The sequence below is a fragment of the Phyllobates terribilis genome, unplaced genomic scaffold (assembly GCF_046119375.1).
Source record: "Phyllobates terribilis strain yellow unplaced genomic scaffold, ASM4611937v1 Scaffold_3__8_contigs__length_932513732, whole genome shotgun sequence".
Lineage (NCBI taxonomy): Eukaryota > Metazoa > Chordata > Amphibia > Anura > Dendrobatidae > Phyllobates > Phyllobates terribilis.
In genome coordinates, this window is record NW_027362763.1 from 925,958,108 (window position 1) to 925,983,463 (window position 25,356).

General features: G+C 42.4%; 1 protein-coding gene across 1 annotated transcript in view; it reads right to left on the minus strand.

Annotated features, from left to right (window-relative positions):
* The window catches only part of LOC141257813 (pecanex-like protein 2), a 1,433,759-nt gene that overhangs the window by 624,441 nt on the left and 783,962 nt on the right, over window positions 1–25,356 (minus strand). The window contains exon 17 of the mRNA XM_073672817.1: window positions 15,216–15,308. Coding sequence (XP_073528918.1) covers window positions 15,216–15,308 — 93 coding nt within the window. The remainder of the gene's footprint in view (window positions 1–15,215; window positions 15,309–25,356) is intronic.

Sequence of the window (25,356 nt, forward strand, 5' to 3'; positions counted from 1 at the left end):
CTCAGGCCTCAGAGTAAAAAGATCAGTAGAAAGGTCTTTGTACTGTCCCCTCATATACTTGTACATAGTAATAAGATCACCCCTAAGCCTTCTTTTTTCCACAGTAAATAACCCCAAGTGTAATAACCTGTCTTGGTATTGCAGACCCCCCAGTCCTCTAATAACCTTGGTCGCTCTTCTCTGCACCCGCTCTAGTTCAGCTATTTCTTTCTTATATACCGGAGACCAGAACTGTACACAGTATTCTAAGTGTGGTCGCACTAATGACTTGTATAGAGGTAAAATTATGTTCTCCTCATGAGCATCTATGCCTCTTTTAATGCATCCCATTATTTTATTTGCCTTTGCAGCAGCAGCCTGACACTGGCCACTAAACGTGAGCTTGTCATCCACCAATACACCCAGGTCTTTTTCAGTTACAGTTTTGCCCAGTGTTTTACAATTAAGCATATAATTATACATTTTATTTCCTCTGCCCAAGTGCATTACCTTACATTTATCCCCATTAAAGCTCATTTGCCATTTATCAGCCCAAGCTTCTAGTTTACATAGATCCTCCTGTAATATAAAATTGTCCTCCTCTGTGTTGATTACCCTGCAGAGTTTAGTGTCATCTGCAAATATTGAAATATTACTCTGTATGCCCCCTACAAGGTCATTAATAAATATGTTAAAAAGAAGGGGGCCCAATACTGACCCCTGTGGTACCCCACTGTTAACTGAGACCCAGTCTGAGTGTTTTCCATTAATAACCACACTTTGTTTCCTATCACTGAGCCAATTCTTAACCCACATACATATATTTTCCCCTATCCCCATTGTTCTCATTTTATGTATCATCCTTTTGTGTGGAACCGTATGAAAATCTTTTGAAAAGTCCATATACACAACATCCACTGCATTTCCTTGGTCCAGTCCAGAACTTGCCTCCTCATAAAAACTGATCAGATTAGTTTGACAGGAACGGTCCCTTGTAAACCCATGTTGATATTGGGTCATGAGGTTATTCTTCTTCAGATACTCTATCATAGCATCTCTTAGGAAACCCTCCAGGATTTTACCCACAGTAGAGGTTAAGCTTACCGGCCTATAATTTCCAAGTTCAGTTTTTGTCCCCTTTTTGAATATTGGCACCACATTTGCTATACGCCAGTCCTGTGGTACAGACCCTGTTATTATGGAATCTTTAAAGATTAAAAATAATGGTCTATCTATGACATTACTTAATTCCTGCAGTACTCGTGGGTGTATCCCATCCGGGCCCGGGGATTTGTCAACTTTAGTGATTTTTAGACGCCGCCGTACTTCCTGCTGGGTTAAGCAAGTGACATTTACTGGAGAATTTTTGTTATCACTAATCATTTTTTCTGTCATGCGATTTTCTTGTATAAATACGGTTGAAAAAAAATCATTTAGCATATTGCCTTTTTCCTCATCCTCATCCACCATTTCACCCAGACTATTTTTAAGGGGGCCAACACTATAATTTTTTAGTTTTTTACTATTTATGTAGTTAAAGAATATTTTGGGGTTATTTTTACTTTCTCTGGCAATGATTCTCTCTGCCTCAATCTTTGCTGCCTTGATTTGTTTTTTACATAATTTATTTAATTTTCTATATTTATTTAATGCCTCATCACTACCTACTTGCTTTAGTTCTCTAAATGCTTTCTTTTTGTCACTTATTGCGCCCCTTACAGCTCTATTTAGCCATAGTGGTTTCCTCCTATTTCTAGCATGTTTATTCCCAAGGGGTATATATTGTGCACAGGTCCTATTCAGGATGTTAATAAATGTCTCCCATTTGCTTTGTGTAGCTTTATGTCTCAGGATATCGTCCCAGTTTATTGCACTAAGATCATCTCTTAACCGTTGGAAATTTACCTTCCTGAAGTTTAGTGCCCTTGTAACCCCTCTACTGCACATCTTATTAAAGGTTACATGAAAACGTATTATTTTGTGATCACTATTACCCAAGTGACCCCCAACTCGTATATTTGATATGCCGTCTGGCCTATTGGTTAATATTAGGTCTAGCAGTGCCCCCCTTCTTGTTGGGTCCTGAACCAGTTGTGAAAGGTAATTGTCTCTCATAGTAGTCAAAAACCTATTACCTTTGCTTGAACTACATGTTTCTGTCCCCCACTGTATTTCAGGGTAGTTGAAGTCTCCCATAATAATGACTTCTCCTTGAGTCGCTGCTTCATCTATTTGCTTTATGAGGATATTCTCCGCTACTTCCATTATTTTTGGAGACTTATAACAAACCCCTATCAGTAATTTATTATTTTTTCCCCCTCCCCTTATCTCCACCCACAGGGACTCTACATTTTCTTTAGATTCACATATATCCTCCCGCAAGACAGGTTTTAAGGATGATTTTACATATAAACACACACCCCCCCTTCCTTGTTTGTATGGTCATTTCTGAACAGACTATAGCCCTGTAAATTAACTGCCCAGTCATGGCTCTCGTCCAGCCACGTCTCAGATATCCCTACCATGTCATAATTATTTTCCAACAAAATAAATTCTAATTCCTCCATTTTGTTGGTGAGGCTTCTGGCATTAGTGTATATGCATTTTATGTATCTCTCTGTACTACTATTCCTTCTTACTTTATTGACTGTTCTAACCCCACCCCCAATCTCTTTATTTGTGCCTAGGTCACTATCTGCACTATCTTCCCCACCTATAAAATGAATACCCTCCCCCCTAGTCCCTAGTTTAAACACTCCTCCGACCTTCTAGCCATTTTCTCCCCCAACACAGCTGCACCCTCCCCATTAAGGTGCAGCCGGTCCCTAGCGTAGAGTCTGTAGCCAACTGAGAAGTCGGCCCAGTTCTCCAGGAACCCAAATCCCTCCTTCCTACACCAGTTCTTGAGCCACTTATTTATCTCCCTAATCTCCCGTTGCCTCTCTGGCGTGGCTCGTGGTACCGGTAGTATTTCAGAGAATACCACCTTGGAGGTCCTTGCTTTCAGCTTGCAGCCTAATTCCCTGAAATCATCTTTAACCACTTCGCGCCAGAGCCTGTTTTTGCCTTCGTGACCGGGCCAATTTTTTCAATTCTGACCACTGCCAGTTTATGAAGTAATTACTCTGGAACGCTTCAACGTATTCCCCTGATTCTGAGATTGTTTTTTCGTGACATATTGTACTTCATGATAGTGGTAAAATTTCTTCGATATAACTTGTGTTTATTTGTGAAAAAATCGGAAATTTGGCAAAAATTTTGAAAATTTTGCAATTTTCAAACTTTGAATTTTCATGCCCTTAAACCAGAGAGATATGTCACACAAAATAGTTAATAAATAACATTTCCCACATGTCTACTTTACATCAGCACAATTTTGGAACCAAAATTTTTTTTTGTTAGGGAGCTATAAGGGTTAAAAGTTGACCAGCGATTTCTCATTTTTCCAACAAAATTTACAAAAACATTTTTTTAGGGACCACATCATATTTGAAGTCACTTTGAGGGGTCTTTATGACAGAAAATACCCAAAAGTGACACCATTCTAAAAACTGCACCCCTCAAGGTGCTCAAAACCACATTCAAGAACTTTATTAACCCTTCAGGTACTTCACAGGAATTTTTGGAATGTGGATGAAAAAAATTAACATTTAACTTTTTTCACAAAAATGTTAATTTAGACCCAATTTTTTTTATTTTCACAGAGGTAACATGAAAAAATGGACCACAAATTTTTTTGTGCAATTTCTCTTGAGCGTGCTGATACCCCATATGTGAGGGAAAACCACTGTTTGGGCGCACGGCAGGGTTCGGAAGGGAAGGAGCGCCATTAGACTTTTTGAATGTAAAATTTGTCTGAATAATTAGCAGACGCTATGTTGCGTTTGGAGAGCTCCTGATGTGCCTAAACAGTGGAACCCCCCCACAAGTGACACCATTTTGGAAACTAGACCCCTTAGGGAACTTATCTAGATGTGTGGTGAGCACCTTGAACCCCAAGGTGCTTCACAGAAGTTTATAATATTGAGCTGTAAAAATAAAATTTTCACATTTTTCCCACAAAACCGTTTTTCATCCCTTAATTTTGCATTATCATAAGGGTAATAGGATAAATTGCACCATGAAATTTGTTATGCAATTTCTCTTGAACACGCTGATACCCCATATGTGGAGACAAATTACTGTTTGGGCACATGGCAGGGTTTGAAAGGGAAGGAGCGCCATTTGACTTTTTGAATGTAAAATTTGTTTGAATAATTAGCGGACGCCATGTCACATTTGGGGAGCCCCTAATGTGCCTAAACAGTGGAAACCCCCCACAAGTGCCACCATTTTGGAAATTAGACCCCTTAGGGAACTTTTCTAGATGTGTGGTGAGCACCTTGCACCCCCAGCTGCTTCACAGAAGTTTATAATATTGAGCCGTAAAAATAAAATTTTCACATTTTTCCCTCAAAAAATGTTTTTCATTCCCTAATTTTGTATTATCATAAGGGTAACAGGATAAATTGCACCATGAAATTTGTTGTGCAATTTCTCCTGAACACGCCGATACCCCATATGTGGAGGCAAATTACTGTTTGGGCACATGGCAGGGTTTGAAAGGGAAGGAGCGCCATTTGACTTTTTGAATGTAAAATTTGTTTGAATAATTAGCGGACGCCATGTCACATTTGGGGAGCCCCCAATGTGCCTAAACAGTGGAAACCCCCCACAAGTGCCACCATTTTAGAAACTAGACCCCTTAGGGAACTTATCTAGATGTGTGGTGAGCACCTTGCACCCCCAGCTGCTTCACAGAAGTTTATAATTTGGAGCCGTAAAAATAAAATTTTCACATTTTTCCCATAGAAAATGTTTTTCATTCCCTAATTGTGCATTATCATAAGGGTAACAGGATAAATTGCACCATGAAATTTGTTGTACAATTTCTCCTGAGTATGCCGATACCCCATATGTGGGGGAAAACCACTGCTTTGGTGTACAGCAGGGTTCGGAAGAGAAAGAAGCGCTATGTTGGCTGGGATAGGCAGCAGACACCATGTCACATTTGAAGAGTCGCTGACATGCCAAAACAGCAGAAACCCCCACAAGTGACCCCATTTTGTAAACTACACCTCTCAAGGAATTCATCTAGGGAAGTAGTGAGGATTTTTTAATTTTTAAATTTATACCATTGGGCAGTGAAAAAAGCATAATTATATTTTTACCACAAAAAATGTTTTACCCTCAGATTTTACATTTTCACACAGGGCAATGGGTAAAAATGGTGCCGAAATGTGTCACACAATTTCTTCTAAAAGTGTCAATACCCCATATGTGGCTGTATCGTACCACTTAGCCATACGGTGAGATTTGAGGGGGAAGGAGTGCTATTTGACAATTGGAGAACAAATTATTGTAGAATAGGCATTTGGATTTGGGACCACAAAATTTTCTGAATTTCTTTTGGGGGGCAAGGACCATTTTGCTTTTCCAGAGCCTTTCTGCTACCAGTAACTTGGAAGTCCCTTATATTTTTAACAGATGATGGACCTGAGTGGGGACTAGCTTTTTTTGAGGACTGAGTTGAAGCTTTTATTGGGAACCTTTTACGTAACATTTATCCGGCGCTCTAGGCTGAGCACTTACATTGGGGTTTCCATCTAAATTTCCAAGTGATGTAATTCAGATGAAAGCCCTGCAGGATCCATTCACTATAATGAGGCAGCAGAGTTACTCTGGACTCCGTCTGGCCTCTGTTTAGTGGTGTACTTTTTTTCAGAAGTGCACAAAACTGTGGCCAACCGCACTTTTATGCACGCCTCAAACAAATGACACCGTAGGATCCCAGGCTAGACGGCGTCCACAGTGGCCTATATCTGCCTCATTACAGGGAATCTTCCATCATGGGTTCTGGCTGAATCACGTATTTCAGAGATTTACACGGAAACTGTGGTGTAAGTGCTCAGCGCAGAGCACAGGATAAATGTGAGCAGAGCCTTACTGGGATCTTTGGGAGACATAATAAACAAATCAGTAGCAGGTGAATAATATTTGTTTTATTTATTTTTTATGCCGTTCCTAGTGTGATATAACTGATTAGATTACTTTATTCTTCGGGTCGGTGCGATTACAGAGATACCAGATTTATATCGGGTTTTTATGACTGACAGCTGTCACACACTAAAATACGCTTTTTTTGCAAAATCTAGTTTTTGCATCACCATATTTTGAGAGCTATAATTTTTCCATATTTCGGCCGATAGAGTCATGTGATGGCTTGTTTTTTGCGGGACGAGTTGACATTTTTATTGGAACCATTTTTGGGTACGTGACATTTTTTGATCGCTTTCTATTCCGTTTTTTGGGAGGTAAAGTTAACAAAAACAAACACTTCAGGAATTGTTTTTTGAGTTTTTTTTTATGCCGTTCTGCGTGTGGTAAAAGTGATCAGGCAGCGTTATTCTTCGGGTCAGTACGTTTACAGCGATACTACACTTACTGTATTTTTTTATGTTTTGGCGCTTTTACACAATAAAACAATTTTATAGAAAAAAAAATTTTTTTTTTGCATTGCTTTATTCTGAGCGCTATAACTTTTTTATTTTTCGGCTGATGGAGCTGTATGGTGGCTTTTTTTTGCGGAACAAGATGAAGTTTTCAGTGGTACCATTTTTATTTCTATTCTGCTTTTTGATCGTATTTTTTTCCACTTTTTGTTTGGCGATATGATGAAAAAGCATATTTTTTTGCTCCGTTTTTTATTTATTTTTATTACGGTGTGCACAGAAGGAGTTAATTAGTGTGACAGTTTTATAGCTCAGGTTGTTTCGGACGCGGCGATACCAAATATGTGTACTTTTTTTGGTTTTGTAATAATATACGGATTTATTGGTTTAATATTTTATTTATTTATTTTTATTTATTTTGTGATTTTTTTTTTTAATAGTTTAAAAACTTTTTTTTTACTTTTTTTTACATTTTTACTTAGTCCCTGTATGGGACATTAATTTTTATTTTTCTGATCACTGATCTCATGTAATGTAATAGACATATATTACATTACATGAGATCTTCACTGACTGTTTCAGTCAGTCTCCTGTCTGGCATCAGCTACATACAGGCTGAAGCCAGACAGGAAGGACACCATATATGGCAGAGCTGGAGGCGGTCATGTGACCTCCAGCTGCCATAGCAACCCCAGGTCCTCAAACGAAACGGAGGTCTTCGGAGGTAAGTAAGACGACCCCCTCTCTTCCTGCTGTCTCCTATATGCTGCGATCACTATAGATCGCAGCATATAGAAGACAGCAAAGGGTTAACATCACTGGGACCTGATCTAATCAGGTCCCGATGATGTACCCTGTCAGAGCTAACGCTCTGCACTGGAATCGCAGTGCTTGCAGGACCCTGGGGGTCCTGAGCACTGCGAGACCACCCACCGTTTTTAAACGTCGGCGCTGCACAGAGCCCAGGCAGCGCGGACGTTTATCTACAGTGGGCGGTCGGGAACCGGTTAAGGACCTTCCACCTACCTCTAACTTTGTCATTTGTGCCAATGTGCACCATGACCGCTGGGTCCTCACCAGCCCCTCCCAGTAATCTGTCAACCCGATCAGCGATGTGCCGGACTCAAGCACCAGGTAGGCAGCACACTGTTCAACGATCCCTGTCTTTGTGACAGATTGCCCTATCTGTTCCCCTAATAATTGAGTCCCCCACTACCAGCACCGGCCTGGCCTGCCATACTCTCCTATTTCCCTCTTTACTGGAGCTGACACTCCTCCGGCTTTCAGGGGACATGCCTTGGTGCAGTAGTGCTACCCCTGTACCATCACTCCCCTCATCTGCCAACTTTGCAAACTTATTGGGGTGTGCCAGATCAGGACTAGCCTCCCTGGCACTCTTCCCTCTACCACCCCTTCTAACTGTCACCCAACTAGCGACCTCACTGTCCTGCAGCTCCCGACTACCACCCTCCCCCACATCTACCCCAGTGAGCTGCTGCTCAGTGAGCAGCAGACTCCTTTCCATGTTGTCAATGGATCTCAGTGTTGCCAGCTGCTCATTTAGATCCAGTATCTGGGCTTCCAAATGCACAACGTGCACACATCTCGCGCAGCAGTAAGCAACCCCGACTGACTGTTCAAGGAATACATACATGTGGCAAGATGTACACTGGATAGCATTGTCAATAATGGAGCTAATTTCCTAATGGAGATTGCAATAGACAGAATGTTAAGTAAAAAGAAAAGCAAAGAATTAATGAAATACAGTCAGCAATTCAGTCCAAAGTCCTCCCTTCCAAACTCCCTGAATACAAAGTCACTGAAAAACAAGTCACACACTTACTTTCGTTCGCACTTACGCTCCGGACACACGCAGCTCGTTCACACTCGCAAACTAAGAGATTTAAAGAGTTTTTTTTTTTTTCCCTTTTCCAGCAATGCACCCTTCACCTCAATGCACTTCCAAAGGACTGGATGCCCAACCAGCTTCCCCTTATGAACCCTTAATTATGACCCCTTCCCCTTAATTAACCCCTTGTGAGTAAAGCTACACCTCAGGATTTTAGTGCAATGTAGTTAACCCTTAAATACACAGGTAGTAAACTAAGAAACTAAAACTGTAGTGAGAAAATAGGTTTTAAAAAGCCCAATAAATCTAAACAGGTAGAAAAGCACACAGCAGGTCACAATGCAGCACTCACCGCAATTCACACAGGTATTTTCTGCAGGATTCCCAATACCTCTTCACTGAAAAACAAGTCACACACTTACTTTCGTTCGCACTTACGCTCCGGACACACGCAGCTCGTTCACACTCGCAAACTAAGAGATTTAAAGAGGTTTTTTTTTTGTTTGTCTTTTTTTCCCTTTTCCAGCAATGCACCCTTCACCTCAATGCACTTCCAAAGGACTGGATGCCCAACCAGCTGCCCCTTATGAACCCTTAATTATGACCCCTTCCCCTTAATTAACCCCTTGTGAGTAAAGCTACACCTCAGGATTTTAGTGCAATGTAGTTAACCCTTAAATACACAGGTAGTAAACTAAGAAACTAAAACTGTAGTGAGAAAATAGGTTTTAAAAAGCCCAATAAATCTAAACAGGTAGAAAAGCACTCAGCAGGTCACAATGCAGCACTCACCGCAATTCACACAGGTATTTTTTGCAGGATTCCCAATACCTCTTCACAGAAAAACAAGTCACACACTTACTTTCGTTCGCACTTACGCTCCGGACACACGCAGCTCGTTCACACTCGCAAACTAAGAGATTTAAAGAGTTTTTTTTTTTTTCCCTTTTCCAGCAATGCACCCTTCACCTCAATGCACTTCCAAAGGACTGGATGCCCAACCTGCTGCCCCTTATGAACCCTTAATTATGACCCCTTCCCCTTAATTAACCCCTTGTGAGTAAAGTTACACCTCAGGATTTTAGTGCAATGTAGTTAACCCTTAAATACACAGGTAGTAAACTAAGAAACTAAAACTGTAGTGAGAAAATAGGTATTAAAAAGCCCAATAAATCTAAACAGGTAGAAAAGCACTCAGCAGGTCACAATGCAGCACTCACCGCAATTCATACAGGTATTTTCTGCAGGATTCCCAATACCTCTTCACTGAAAAACAAGTCACACACTTACTTTCGTTCGCACTTACGCTCCGGACACACGCAGCTCGTTCACACTCGCAAACTAAGAGATTTAAAGAGTTGTTTTTTTTTTTTTGTTGTTTTTTTTCCCTTTTCCAGCAATGCACCCTTCACCTCAATGCACTTCCAAATGGTATAAAAACAAATGGCAACCAACCGTTGATCAATAAACACATATGATAACAATCAATCACATTTGAGAATAATTAGCATAATCACAAGGCAAAGTCACAAGGAAAACCAGAGGGAGAGAAAAAAAAAACCTGCATTCAAATCCCTAAGATTATGTTGTGTATTGCATATTTTGCAAAGAATGTAAAATAAAATACATTGGCTGCACGATAAGTAAATTAAAGAAAAGGATGGCAGAACATGTTACCAACATCAAAAATATCCAGGAGCATGCAAGCATTTTGTAGAGAGACATAAAGGGGAATTAAACTATTTTTCATTCTATGTGCTAGAAAAAGTGGATATTCCTATTAGAGGAGGGGATTTGAGGAAAAAACTCCTCCTAAGAGAATTATTTTGGATCATTAAACTTGATACAAAATACCCCAATGGCATGAACCATAGGAATGATACTGTTTACTTATATTAAATCTTAGGGATTTGGATGCTGGTTTTTTTTTCTCCTTCTGGTTTCCCTTGTGATTTAGCCTTGTGATTATGCTAATTATTCTCAAATGTGATTAATTGTTAACATATGTGTTTATTGATCAATGGTTGGTTACCATTTGTTTTTATACTATATATCATAAGGAATCTGTATCTCAGTGAATAAGGGCTTTTTGCCAGAAACACGTTGAGATGTATTCCCAACCTGTATGATCTTTTAAATTATTTTGTAATAAATTGAGGATTTTAATTATTTTTGGGACTCACCAAAATTATTTTCCTATGTGAAGCTGTAAGTCACGGCTACTGGTCGGAGACCCACAACATTGTAAGACGGACTGAGTCATATAAATAGGACACGGTGAGGCTGCTTTTTTGTCTTCTTTTATATAGTTTATTTTTATTCCAATTTGGGTGTATTTTACGAATGCATTGTATGCTGACACATCAAGAATGTTGTAAAAAACAACCATTGGCCATCGATTTGTTTTACGTTTACAGGTGTAAGTGCCTATGAGTTGATCTAGAGCAGTGTTTCCCAAACTCCAGTCCTCACGGACCCCACAGGTCATGTTTTCAGGATTTCCATAGTATTGCACAGGTGAGGGAATTCCTGATGCCTTGATGATACTTCCATCACCTGTGCAATACTATGGAAATCCTGAAAACATGACCTGTGGGGTCCGTGAGGATTGGAGTTTGGGAAACACCGATCTAGAGTATCAACTGCCCCTTTTGTGGCATTGTAATATAAAATCATGTCCGGCTTTCTGTCGTCTCGATTACTGATTGCACTATCATGTACTCATCAGAATGACCTGTTTGTGTTTTTTGGGGACATAACAAACTACTGTTGTATCCTTAGTAAAATAAAACATAAAATTATAAACGTCTCTTTTCAGGTTAGCATTAGACAGTAATAGAACCATCTAACACAAGGAAAATAAGAAATTCTTTTCATTTACAATGTGAAATGTTGACAACTGAATTTAACTATTTCTACATGAACAGCAGAATAGATAAGATACAGCGAAAATTTTTTGCACATAACTGTACTGGAAGCGAATCCTTCTGCTGTATCGTAATTTGAAAATGTATGTATGTGTAACTCTACACGGTCCAAAAGGACCTAGATAAATTGATAAATAGTAGTAGATGCGATATATAGCCCAAAATGAGATTATAGCTCCTTTATTTTACTCAAAAAATGGCTGGACATTAGTATAAAAAGCTATCGGTCATTTTTGACCGAACAGTACAAGTGTAAAAAAAAAAAAAGTGGAGCAAAAAGTAAAAAAATAAAAAATTCCCATAGTAAGAACCTCTCAAATGAGGAAAAGTCAATTAACCACAAGTTTCAGAACCGCATAATGAATATTTTAAAAAATATCAAATTTCAAATTCGGTCATTTTTGACCGAACAGAACAGCAGGGTTAATATTCATCAGAATGAGCCCTTACAAGGACTGTTAGTGTAGATGAAATAAATAATAGTGGTGTGGAATCCCTGCCTAAAATAAGCGCCAATTCTCTCCCTGGCTCAGCAGCAGCTCTCCGTACTCGGCCTGTTTGATGGGGTAGACTGTGACGAGCATATAGACCCGATGACTCTATGCGGCCATCATATCACTTTAATGCCACAACCAACATGCCTAAAAATTGCCAAACATGCGGGGTGAGGACTCGTGCTCCCGTCCAAACATTCAAAAAATACTCGCACTGTGATGCTCGGGCGAGTGACGGGTAGTGACAAACATGCTCACTCATCATTATTTACAACCCATGGCACCGTAGCTAATCTCCCTGGATGTGGACGGCAAAGAAAAACTGATGAAAGGTTACAACGCAGGATAGTCCAGATGGTGGATAAGCAGCCCCAATCAAGTTTCAAAGAAATTAAAGCTGTCCTGCAGGCTCATGGTGCTTCACAGTCAGTGCAAAATATCCATTGACAATTGAATGAAATTAAACAATATGGCAGGAGACCCTAGAGGACCCCACTACTGACACAGAGACAAAAAAAAGCCAGACTGCAGTTTGCCAAAATGTACATGAGTAAGCCAAAATCCTTCAGTGAAAGCATCTTTTGGACAGATGAGACCAAGATAGAGCTTTTTGGTAAAGCACATCATTCTACTGTTTACCAAAAAGTGAATGAGGCCTACAAAGAAAAGAACACAGTACCTACAGTTAAATATGGTGGAGGTTCAAAGATGTTTTGGGGTTGTTTTGCTGCCTCTGGCACTGGGTGCTTTGACTGTGTGCAAGGCATCATGAAATCTGAAGATTTCCAAAAGGATTTTGGGTTGCAATAGAGTGCCCAGTGTCAGAAAGCTGTGTTTGTGTCCTATGTCATGGGTCTTCAAGCAGGACAATCACCTCAAACATACGTCAAGAACCAGCCAAAAATGGATGGAAAAAAGTGCCGGAGAGTTTTGAAGTGGCCAGCAATGAGTCTGGATCTAAATCCCATTGAACTCCTGTAGAGAGATTTTAAAATTGCTGTTGGGAGAAGGCATCCTTCAAATATGAGAGACTTTGAGCAGTTTACAAAACAAGAGTGGTCCAAAATTCCAGTTGAGAGGTGTAAGAAGCTTGTTGATGGTTATAGGAAGCGATTGATTGCAGTTATATATTCCAATGGATGTGAAACCAAATATTAAGTTGAGGGTGCCAACAATTTTTTCTGGCCTGTTTTTGGGGTTTTGTGTGAAATGATGTCCAATTAGCTTTATTTTCATTTTTTTTGTGTTGTTCCAATACACACAAAGGAATTAAACATGTGTATAATAAAATGTGTAATTGCAATAATTTTCTGAGAGAAATACTTAATTTTCTGGAACAATTTCAAGGTTGCCAACACGTTTGGCCATGACTGTATACCCCTTGAAGAAATTAGTTCCCTAAAACATCCAACGGATAAAAGAGTGAATGTTTTCTTGAGAAAAAATTGGGAAGCTGCCATATCTAAGCCTTCCATAGTTGCTAAATTTTTTATGTCACTTGGGGAGGCATCGTTGGTCTCTGCATGCCGGCTATATTCTGACGGATTTTTACTGCTGATGTGAGCCGGCCAGAGAGCGCACTGTTTTTGTTCATATTGCACAGTGCACATCGCGCAGGGACTAGCCCAGCCCCTGAAACAGGTGTCACTGATGAGGCTTTGTTTCAGGGAGGGGGTAGAGGCTGTGGCACAGACTCTGCCTCCTGATGACGCTTTGTTTGAGTATCCCAACATGCACTGGAATTCTCAAATGAAGTGTCATCAAAAAGTAAGTGGAAAAAGAAAAGTAGTTAGTTAGTGTAGTTAGGGAAGTTTAGGGAACTTTTAATGCAAGTATATTAGAAAATAGTTTAGATTATGGCATTAATTAGATAAGGATTTAGGATGAAAATGAAAATTAATTTGGACTTTAGACCATCCTTTATTCTTTGTGCCATTTGGCAAAATTCTTGTCATCCGGCTCATCTTGATTTTTTTACTGACCGAATCTGTGTGTGAAAAGAATTGCAGCATGCACGATGTATAGCATCCGATTTTTACGGATATATTATAATTCTGTAGCATAGGAAACTGTAAATGGTCTTGTAAATTATTAATACATTCTGCTGTAAAAAATGAATTGCATAAGGACTACACATTGAGATCAAGTGAGAAAAAATTTGTCCCACTCTTCTGGATGCAACTCTGAATTATTTTTTATACTGTTGTGTGACCCGAGCCTTATAGTGACAATGCTGTTTACCACTTGTACTTATGAAATTCAGCAATTGAAGTATAAGGCTGAGTTCACACGATGCGTTTTTCATGCGTTTCCGCGGCGTTTTTGCAGTTGCGTAAACGCCGCGGAAACGCATAAAAAACGCATGGTAGAAGGGCAGCAATGTTCCCCAATTGAAATCCGCATGTGCTGTGCCCATGATGCGGATTTTTCCGCAGCGTGAACGCTGCGGTCAAAAATCCGCAGCATGTCAATTAATTTTGCAGAAACACTGCTCTTTTGCCGCCATTGACTTGCATTAGACCGCATGGAATCCGCATCACTGTATATGTTGATGCGCTTTTCATGCGGTCTAATGTGCGGATGGTACCCGGGTGTGGATGAGAGGACTCTCATCCAGACCCAGGTACCATTAAAAAAAAAAGAATAAAATAAAAAATATATATATTCTCACCTTCTGACGGCCCACGCAGCGCTCCTGCTTGGTTCCCCACACTTCGCGGTTGAATGAAGAAGGACCTTCGCTGACGTCAGAGTCATGTGACGGGTCACGTGACGCTGACGTCGGAAGGTCCTAAAGTCTTCATTGCTGGCAGCCGGGACCGAGCGAAGCAGGACACCGGGGGCCATCAGAGGGTAAAGTATATATTTATTTTTTATTTTTTGACATTCACACACTATATAAATCCATGCCGGCTGCATGGATTTATATAGTGTGAAGTTGACAAGCACTTTCCAAGTGATGCTAAAATCGCTTGGAAAGCGCTTGTCAACCCGTATGCGGAAATGAAAGTGAAGACCGCTTCATTTCCGCATGTCCCTGGCAGGAAACCGCATGTACAATCCGCATGCGTTTTTTCCCGCCAGAGAGATGCAGAAACGCTCAGGAAAAAATCCTGAGCATTTCTGCATCGTGTGCACATACCCTTGCATTGCTTTGAAGCAGCAGAGGCACAGAACACAGTGCAGCTGCTGACAAACCTCTTTGTTAGAAAGGGAGCACTACATGTTAGCTTGTGACAGAAGAGACTACTTCCAGAAGAGAAATAAAGTGTTTATGTAGAAACAGTCCTCACAATGTGATGTTCATGCAAATAGTGTATTATTTACACACATGTCAACGAATACATGATTAATAATAATAGAAGTGTATGGTTTTTATAAACTTATAAACTAAAAAAATGTTAAACCTCTTTAATTATTAATGACACAGTTATTTTATATTGACATATTCATATTGTTTAATTATGCTACTTACACTTAAGAAGAGAAACACTGTGCTGGCACTGATTGCAAAGGACAAAAAGCCAACCAATGTGCAGACAATCAGATCTGACATAAGGATTTCTTTCTGTGGAGCAAAAAAATGTATCTTTGAGATTATTTTTTAGTATTTCTGACACAAGTATTTCATTTAGTTATAAAAATAGAAAAGCTTATAATTATTGTAAGTTCCAAATAGAGTGAGGATTGCAGAAGAGTGTGAGGGGGCAGATATGGGCATAGTTTAAAGGGAACCTATCAGCTGACTCATGTTGCCAAAACTACAGGCAGCATGAAACAGAGACTGGCTGCACAATTGAAGCCAGGTATACAGTGGCTTGAAAAAGTATTCACACACACACCCCTCCCCTTGCCATTTTTTGTGTTTTGCTGCCTCACAACCTGGAATTTCACTCTTTTTTTTAGGGTTTGCATCAGTTCATCAAGAACATTCCTACAACAATGAACATTTGTTTTCTTTTTATTGTGAACCATACAACAATTAGAACAAAATAATTGAAAACTACAGTGTGCATAACTATTCACCCCCCAAAAATCAGTTTTTTTATAGAGCTTCCTTTGCAGTAAGTACAGCTGCAAGTCGCTTTGGATAAGTCTCTATAAGCTTTTTACATCTTGCCACTGGGATTTTTGCCCATTCCTCAAGGCAAAACGACTCTAGCTCATTCAAGTTACATAGTTTCATCTGGTGAACAGCAATCTTCAAGTCTGACCACAGATTCTCAATTGGATTAAGGTCTGGGAATTGACTAGACAACTCCAAAACAGTTACACATATCCCCTTAAACCACTTGAGGATTGTTTTAGCAGTATGGTTTGGGTCATTGTCTTGTTGGAAGGTGAACCTCCGTACCAGTCTATAATCACTGACAGACTGAAGCAAGTTTTGCTCAAGAATATCCCTGTATTTCGCACCACCCATCTTCCCTTTGACTCGGACCATTTTCCCTGTCTCTGGTGCCGAAAAACATCCCCACAGTGAAACATGATGGTGGCAGTATCATGCTGTAGGGATGGTGTTCTTGAGGTGATGAGCTGTGTTTGGCGCCAGACATAATATTTACCTTGGTGGCCAAAAAGGTCAATTTTTGTCTCATCTGATCACAGCATCTTCTTCCATTTGGGAAGTCTCCCACATGTCTTTTAGTAAACTCAAAATGAGACTTACAAATTTTGTGTGTAAGTAAAGGCTTTTTTCTACCCACTCTTCCATAAAGACAACCTCTTTGGATCTATGGAGTGTACAGCTTATTGTGGTCGTATGGACAGATCCTCCAGTCTCTGCTTGAGAACTCTGCAGCTGCTTCAGGGTTACCTTTTATCTCTGTGGCGCCTTTCTGATTAATGTTTTCCTTGCTGAGGGCTGAGAGTTTTGATGGGCGGCCCAGTATTGGCAGGTTTGTTGTGGTACCATTTTCTTTCAATTTGATGATAATGGATTTGATGGTGCTCCAAGGGATCATCAGAGATTGGGATATTTTTTTAACCCAATCCTGACTTGTACTTCTCAACAACTTTGTCCCAGACTTGTTTGGAGATCTCCTTAGTCTTCATGGAGTTGTTTGGTTAGTGGAGCCTCTTGCTTAATGGTTTTGTAGCATCTGTGGCCTTTCAGAAAAGATGTGTATATATACTGACAGACCATGTGACATTCAGATTGTTCACAGGTGGACTTTCTTTCACTAAACATGTGACTTTTGAAGGTAATTGTTTGCACCAGAAATTTTTAGGGGCTTCATAGCAAAGGGGATGATTACATATGCACATACAAATTTTTTGTTATTTGATCCCATAAATTTAATTTATGCCTATATTTTTCTCACTTCTCTTCACTAAATTAGACTATTTAGTGTTGATGCACCACACACAAATTGAATTTCAAAAAATATTTAAACACAGGTTGTAATGTAACAAAATAGGTAAAAAAACAAGGGGGTGAATACTTTCACAAGCCACTTTATTTCTCTCTGAAACACTCCAGCATTTAAGTAAAAATGTAGTTTGAAGATGTGCCCAGGGACAATAAGCAAAGACAAGACTAGGGTTGTGTTGCCCCAGACTGACTTTTCAAGGCGCCACTCCGGTTGATTGACAAATCTCTTGCTAAATAGACACATGGGAGAGACCTATCAATTTGAGATGAGTGGATCACTTCATGCAACCCCAATCCACAGTCCAGGTCGGTGTTCTTTGGCAGTGGACAGGGGCTGTGTGAATTTACTTATCCTACAACAGGGGTGGGGAACCTCAGGACCACGCACTGCTTATGGCCCTTGATGACATTTTATCCGGCCCCCGGGCAGATTCCCAGGGACCAAAGTGCTTGGGACGGCAGCTGTATTTTGATGACCATTGGCCCTTTAATTTCTTCTTGCTCTGTGAGCACGTGCATGCAGTGTTCACTACTGAATGCTGAGGTGCATGCAATGAAAGATTACGTCCTGCCAGCGCAAGGACATAATTTGTGGGCGGAGTTAGTGCGTGATTTATACGGCACCCGAAGGATGGCATAAATACCCAAATGGCCCTTGGCAGAAATAAGGTTCCCCACCCCTGCCCTACAAGATACCAGGCTCAGATTATGATTATCTCGGCTGGTGAAACGTCACCTGTGCACTGCAGAGATTACGTCATGCCAGGTTCTCGAATCAAACACTGTACCAGTGAATTCTGAAGCACAGTAAAATTGCGCAGCTCCTGTGCATGGCCTGAGAGCTCTGAACTGGACCATGGACGGAGGTTGCATTAATCGATCCGCTCATCTCTATTGTCAATAAACAATAGCATTGTGGGAGAAGCCACCTGGGAGTGTTGCCGGACTAGTCTCATCTCTGACTATGGTCCCCGACTGAATCTTCAAACTATATTTTGCCAGAGAATTTATATATATATTTCATATTCTCTTTACTGTACATACCCATTTAAGTATGTGTTCCATGGAAGGTTCTTAACAATGATTTCATGTAATAAGGAGATAAGCTGAAATACAGCACCTCCAAAGCAGTGTTTTCAGAAATACTTTTGTATTGTTGCAAGAAGGAAGGTTTTGGGGTTATGGACAATTGGGCTGACTTCTCTGTCGGCTTCAAGCTCCATATTAGGAATAGGCTACATCTAAATGGGCAGGGTGCTGCTGTGCTCTGGAAAAAACAGTTAGATGGAGGAGCTTTTAAACTAGAATCGGGGGAGAGGGGGTGGTTGTGCAAAAATAGGGATAGATGGAAAAGACAGAGAGTGAGATACTGTACGGATTAATGATAAAAGGAAAGAAGCGAGATGATGACTAACAATATACCACTTAAGAAAAATACATGTGCTAATAGTATAAAATGTGTGGTTGCAAAGTCTTACAAACAAAATGCAATGAAATGGAGACTGTAAAGTGGTGGAAATGTAAAGCGTTCGAAAGCGGTAGTTGCGACCGAGCTGCTGTCCAATCACGCTCTGGCACTTTAAAGGAAAATTGTGTGGGTTCTGGCTCGGTGTTGATGTTGGTGTTGTGTGGGCTTTATGCCGATAGCCGATAGTATTGGCTGGCCAGGACCATGACTTTCCCAGATCAATGAACGAGACTTGCGTGCAAACATGGGAACTTTACTGAACTTGATGAGGGTTATGTACAAGGAATAGCAGGTACACAGTCTTAAGCATGTTTCATTCACAGTAAGAAACCTTTTCATAGATAATGTTTACTTCCACTGTAATCTACTCCAGGGCCAGTATAGCACACTGTTTCACCCTAATTTGTCACAGCTTAGCGTTTCACCACAGTACTGTTCAGCGAGTTTCTCTACATCCTTTCAGTGGCTCCATGTCATATCACTATGGACACCCTTAATGCAGAACTCAGGACCCTCACTAGTCCCACAAACTCAGTCCTCTTTAGATCCATTACAGTGTTTATCAAGCTCAGGGTTTATCGTGACACGTCGTATCCAAGGACCCCTCTAAGCTGGAAGGCCACTCTTTCTTTTCTGTCAATTCCTGTCTCCTTCTAACTGTGGATCACCCTTTGGCAGCACTGGACACTCGTTGCTCTCCAACTTCTCACTCCCTCTATTCAGGAAGTAATATGCCTTCCCTGGCACTAGTTTAGCGCCACTGCAGGTCCTGTTGCCACAGAGGTGCTGCATCTCACCCAGAGGTGTGGTACTCCACTCTCAGGTAAGGAGGGAGCACTACACGGGACCCAAACACTCACATACAACACACACCACTCCTGAGGGAAGGTCCAGATAGCTCCTAAGGGAGAGCACAGGCCTAGTTCCTGTCTGGAGGGTGGAACTACACTGTGTGCAGAATTATTAGGCAATGAGTATTTTGATCACATGATACTTTTTATACATGTTGTCCTACTCCAAGCTGCATAGGCTTGAGAGCCAACTACCAATTAAGTAAATCTGGTGATGTGCATCTCTGTAATGAGGAGGGGTGTGGACTAATGACATCAACACCCTATATAAGGTGTGCTTAATTATTAGGCAACTTCCTTTCCTTTGGCAAAATGGGTCAGAAGAGAGATTTGTCGCACTCTGAAAAGTCCAAAATTGTGAGATGCAGAAGGGATGCAGAAGTCTTGAAATTTCCAAACTTTTGAAGCGTGATCACCGAACAATCAAGCGTTTCATGGCAAATAGCCAACAGGGTCGCAAGAAGCGTGTTAGCCAAAAAAGGCGCAAAATAACTGCCCATGAATTGAGGAAAATCAAGTGTGAAGCTGCCAAGATGCCATTTGCCACCAGTTTGCCATATTTCAGAGCTGCAACATTACTGGAGTATCAAAAAGCACAAGGTGTGCGATACTCAGGGACATGGCCAAGGTAAGGAAGGCTGAAAAACGACCACCTTTGAACAAGAAACATAAGATAAAACGTCAAGAATGGGACAAGAAACATCTTAAGACTGATTTTTCAAAGGTTTTATGGACTGATGAAATGAGAGTGACTCTTGATGGGCCAGATGGATGGGCCAGAGGCTGGATCAGTAAAGGGCAGAGAGCTCCACTCCGACTCACATGCCAGCAAGATGGAGGTGGGGTACTGGTATGGGCTGGTATCATCAAAGATGAACTTGTGGGACCTTTTCGGGTTGAGGATGGAGTGAAGCTCAACTCCCAGACCTACTGCCAGTTTCTGGAAGACAACTTCTTCACGCAGTGGTACAAGAATAAGTCGGTATCGTTCAAGAAAAACATGATTTTCATGCAGGACAATGCTCCATCACATGCATCCAACTACTCCACAGTGTGGCTGGCCAGTAAAGGTCTAAAAGAAGAAAAAATAATGACATGGCCCCCTTGTTCACCTGATCTGAACCCCATAGAGAACCTGTGGTCCATCATAAAATGTGAGATCTACAGGGAGGGAAAACAGTACACCTCTCGGAACAGTGTCTGGGAGGCTGTGGTGGCTGCTGCACGCAATGTTGAAAACAGATCAAGCAACTGACAGAATCTATGGATGGAAGGCTGTTGAGTGTCATCATTAAGAAAGGTGGCTATATTGATAACTAATTTTTTTGTTTTTTGTGTTTGCATGTCAGAAATGTTTATTTCTAAATTTTGTGCACTGATATTGGTTTACCTGGTGAAAATAAACAAGTGAGATGGGATTATATTTGGTTTTTATTAAGTTGCCTAATAATTCTGCACAGTAATAGTTACTTGCACAAACAGATATCCTCCTAAGATAGTCAAATCTAAAAAAAAACCACTCCAACTTCCAAAAATATTAAGCTTGGATATTTATGAGTCTTTTGGGTTGAATGAGAACATAGTTGTTGATCAATAATAAAAATAATCCTCTAAAATACAGCTTGCCTAATAATTCTGCACACAGTGTAAGTAGTGGAGGTGGGTGGAGGAAGTAGTTTAGGGGAGTGAGCACTGAAGGAAGAATATAAAAGAAGGGTAGAAACATTTAGAAGGAGTTCTGCTCTGCTCAGTGGAGCAAGGGAGGAGTTGAGTGGAGTGGGGCCCAGTCAGAGAGGCCCAGTAGGAGAGTGAGGAGAAAATACAGGAGCAGTGGGAAAGGCTCCAGAGAGAGAAAGGATCCTAGGGCACGGGAAGTGCGGAGTCCACCCGTGCGCCCGAGTTCACGCTGACTGTGAAGGGATCAGGCCGCAGGAGGGGACCGGCCCCAGACTAGTGGAGGACTGCAAGACTCAGCTAGCAAACCGGAGGTTGCGGTACCTTCATGTGTCGTAGCCAAAACCCACACACATTCGCTGAAAAGGTGGCCTTATAGGACAAAGGGGACAGACAGGGCGTTGCAGAACAAAGCCCGTGGCCACTAGCTCGGGACACTGTGTGTGAGAGACAGCGCAGAGAGACGACCTGGAAAGGTACAAAGAAAGGGGTCCCGTTCAAGTGCACCTAAGTTATCTGAGAGTTGGCTGGATCCCTTCCCCGGAGGACACAGGACTCGGCAGGCGGTTGTAATCTGGCAGTTATAACCTGCAGCATCTTAATAACTGTGAGTAAATACTTGAAGACTGCACCCCAGTTGCATCAACTGCCCTGCACTACACTGTCCCTGCCGACAACATCTACCTCATCAAGTCCTATATACTGCCCTGGGGCTTAGTTCTGCCCGTGGAGCGCTGCACTATCTCTGCTGCATCACCATCAGCCCCAGTGGATCTGCACCTCAGCGGCGGCCCTCCTATAGCCGCATTCCATGGGTGGCGTCACGAATCTTTATCCCAAACTTTATTCCCCAATTGACTTTTCTTTATTGACTGCCCTGGACCAGGTCACTGCCACCGTGACTACCCCAAAAAGGACCGGCCCGGCTACCGAGCATCCCACTGCCCCAGGGGGCACGTCACTAGCCCCTCCCAATGTGGGCCTTTCCCAAATATTAACTGTAACGCTCCTGTCTCTGCCAACTACCTGTGGGTGCACAGACTAGCACTTCATACTAACAATGTAAAACATCTCTATACACTAAGCCTATTACACTTATAATGTGTATCCTATACTATCACTAGTGTTGAGCCACCCCCGTAGTGTTCGAGTTCGGTTCGGTTCGTCGAACACCCGTGTGTTCGCCGAACTGTTCGTCGAACTGTTCGTCGAACACCTTCGAACACCGTTAAAACCAATGGCAGGCAAACAAAAACACATAGAAACACATAGAAAACACCTTCAAAGGTGTCCAAAAGCTGACAAACTGCTCAGAAGACACAACTAACACATGGAAAAGTGACAAGTACATATAGTCATGCGAAAAGAAAAGAGGTGGAGGAGTAAAAGGAGGGGGAGACACAGATATAGGCATGTCATGCCCTTCTAAAATCCAAAAAGTGAGAAGCCGAGACGGCCAGTCCGCTCCTGCCCGTGCCACCTCCGTGTCGCCGGGTTTGTGCCAGAGCCGCGGTGAACCCTGACGGCCAGCCCCCCTCTCCCAATACTGGTGCCTGTCCGCTGGTGGGTCGAGAGAGCCCCCCTGTGGTGGAGGCAGCTCTAAGCTTTTTAATTTAAATTGTCCCTCTAATTTGAATGAATACACTTTAAATCCATTTACAAGGATCTATTGGAGGGCAAGTCTCATGCCAGCAGCCGCGTAATTCCAGCTCCAGTAGCGTCCACTAAAGCTGCTGCAGTTAAAAAGCTTTTATAAGGATCGAGCTCGGCTGTCCACCGCAAGGCATCCTAGTGCCAGTCCCAGCCCCTATGCCTTGGGGTGCCTCCTGATGCTCTTCACTAAGTATCCCGTGGTCCCGAAGCATTTCCTTTGAAAAAATTAAGTGTCCAAACTACAGGTGGTGTAGCTTGCTTAACAGCCGGGATAATCCGCTGACTAGCAGACACTGCTACTAGGCACAAAGTATTTCCTGGGCTAGATGCAGTTAAAAATTTGTAAGTAGATACTCTCGTTGGATGCTGAGAAAGCATTCCATAGAGTCTCCTGGCACGCCATATATGATTCTCTTAAAAAGCTTGGGGTAGGGGTCTAGGGGACCCTTTTATAGCCAAAATCACGGCCCTGTATCACAATACGTCACCTAGGTTGAAGATAAATGGAACTGTAGCACCGAGGGCTCGGTTGCTACAGACGTATTGCACCTCACCCAGAGGTGTGATATCTCACTCTCAGATAAGGATGGAGTGTGGATCAGGACCCGACACCTGCATGCATTACACCACATTGCCGTGGGGCAGGGCGACCAATATGCCCCTGAGATGGGCACGACAGTCCCTGTCCCTGGCTGGAGTGGGGGGAGGGAACACTGAGGAAGGGGAACCCTGCAGTGCAGGAGCAGGGAGGAAGCAGTTCCTGGGTGCATTGAGAAGGGAGTATAAAAGGTGGGCACCATCTTAGTTCAGTGCAGAGAAGTCTGAGCAGAAGTGGCAGGGAGCAGGGGCTCTGCATGAGCTCTGCTCCGGAGGTGGGCCTAGTAACAGAGGCCCAGGCCTGCAAGAGGGAGAAGGAAGGAAGAGGAGCGGAGAAGGCTCCAGGAACGAGGAATGAAGGGATCCCAGGGGTGCGGACGGGCGAGTCGCCACCGCACGCCCGAATCCACCTGCGTGGAGGGGTCAGGCCAAAGGGGGAGACCGGTCCCCGAACTAGTGGAGGCAGGAAACGACCCTCAGCTAGAAACCGGAGGCTCTGACATTTTATGTGGCGCAGCCCCTTGCTCCACCCGCTAGGAAGGCACCACATAGGGTCAGGGAAACTGGCGCCAAGTTTACCAAGAGGAGGCCCGAGGCAGCCGGACAGAAGTGTTGGTAAGAAAGGCCAGACAAAGGACACACAAAGGGGGTCCTGTGAAGCGCTCCAAAGTTATCTGGGAGTTGTCTGAGCCCCTCACCTGGTGAGCACAGTACGACGTGGGCAGCCGTTACCTGCAGACGTGGTCTGGATAATAAGAACTGTGAGTAAAGGCCCTGAACTGCATCACTGACTCCGTGTCGTTACTGCTGCTGCCCTGCACCATCACCCCCATCCTCCGCATACACTGCCCTGAGGCTATACTCCTCCCGTGGGGAGTTATGCTATGCTCTGCTGCACCCACAACACCAGCCTTAGCGGTCTGCCCTGTAGCGGCGGTTCACTCTGACCGCAATCCACGGGTGGCGTAGTCGGACATTTAAACATCAAAACCACATAAATAGTTCCGCCACTGGTTTGACCGCCCTGAGCCACGGAACCGGATCGCCGCCACGAAGACTACAACCACCAGCATCCACCAAAAAGGGTCCGGCTCCGGGTGTCCCAAGGCCCAGGGGGTGCGTCAGAACATTTTCATCACCTTTCACAATCACCAATGGGACAAGGCAGGGATGTCCTCTGTCCCCTCTCTTATACATCCTAGTGACGGAGCACCTGCTCTCATCAATTCGCCATAACCCCAATATTAAGTGGATTGAGGTGGGAGGCACCGAGTACAAGTGCTCTCTATTTGCTGATGATGTCCTAGTATATATCACTCAATCACATATATCCATCCCTGCTGTTATGGCTGAAATAGATCACTTTGTTACATGGTAAAATTTTAAAATCAATGCAGCGAAGTCTGAGGCCCTCGATGTCTCCCTCCCTAAATCCATATAGGATTCCATCCAGTCCAACTTTCCCTTTGCCTGGCCCTCACAGGGTATCAAATACTTAGGAATTCCTATTCATAGAGACCTCTCCCATCTATGTTATCTTAATTTTGGGCCCTTTATTGAACAATTCCATACAGACCACGGTTGGCAAGTTAGAACTGTAAGATTCACTACGTGAACCACTGGTGTTTTGTGGAAAAGCACATGTACACCGCGTTCCAAATTATTATGCAAAAAGTGTTTAGGAGTGATAAGGGAAGAATTTGTTTGTTTGTCAGTTAAACTCATTGATGGTGATGTGTGTCAGGGCTCTTTATATCACTGTAAGCAATTGCAGACACCTGTGCTAATTAGTTTGGCAGGTGTGTCCAATGAAAGGCAAGACTACTTAAGAAGGCTCTCTCACATTATTAAGCAGCCTACATTTTCTGCCAAAATGGGAAAGAAAAAGGATGTGTCGGCTGCTGAGAAGCAACAAATTGTGGAGTGTTTAGGTCAAGGCATGACTACAATCAACATTGTGCGATGATCAGGATGAAGTGTCTTGGCAATCAAGAAGTAT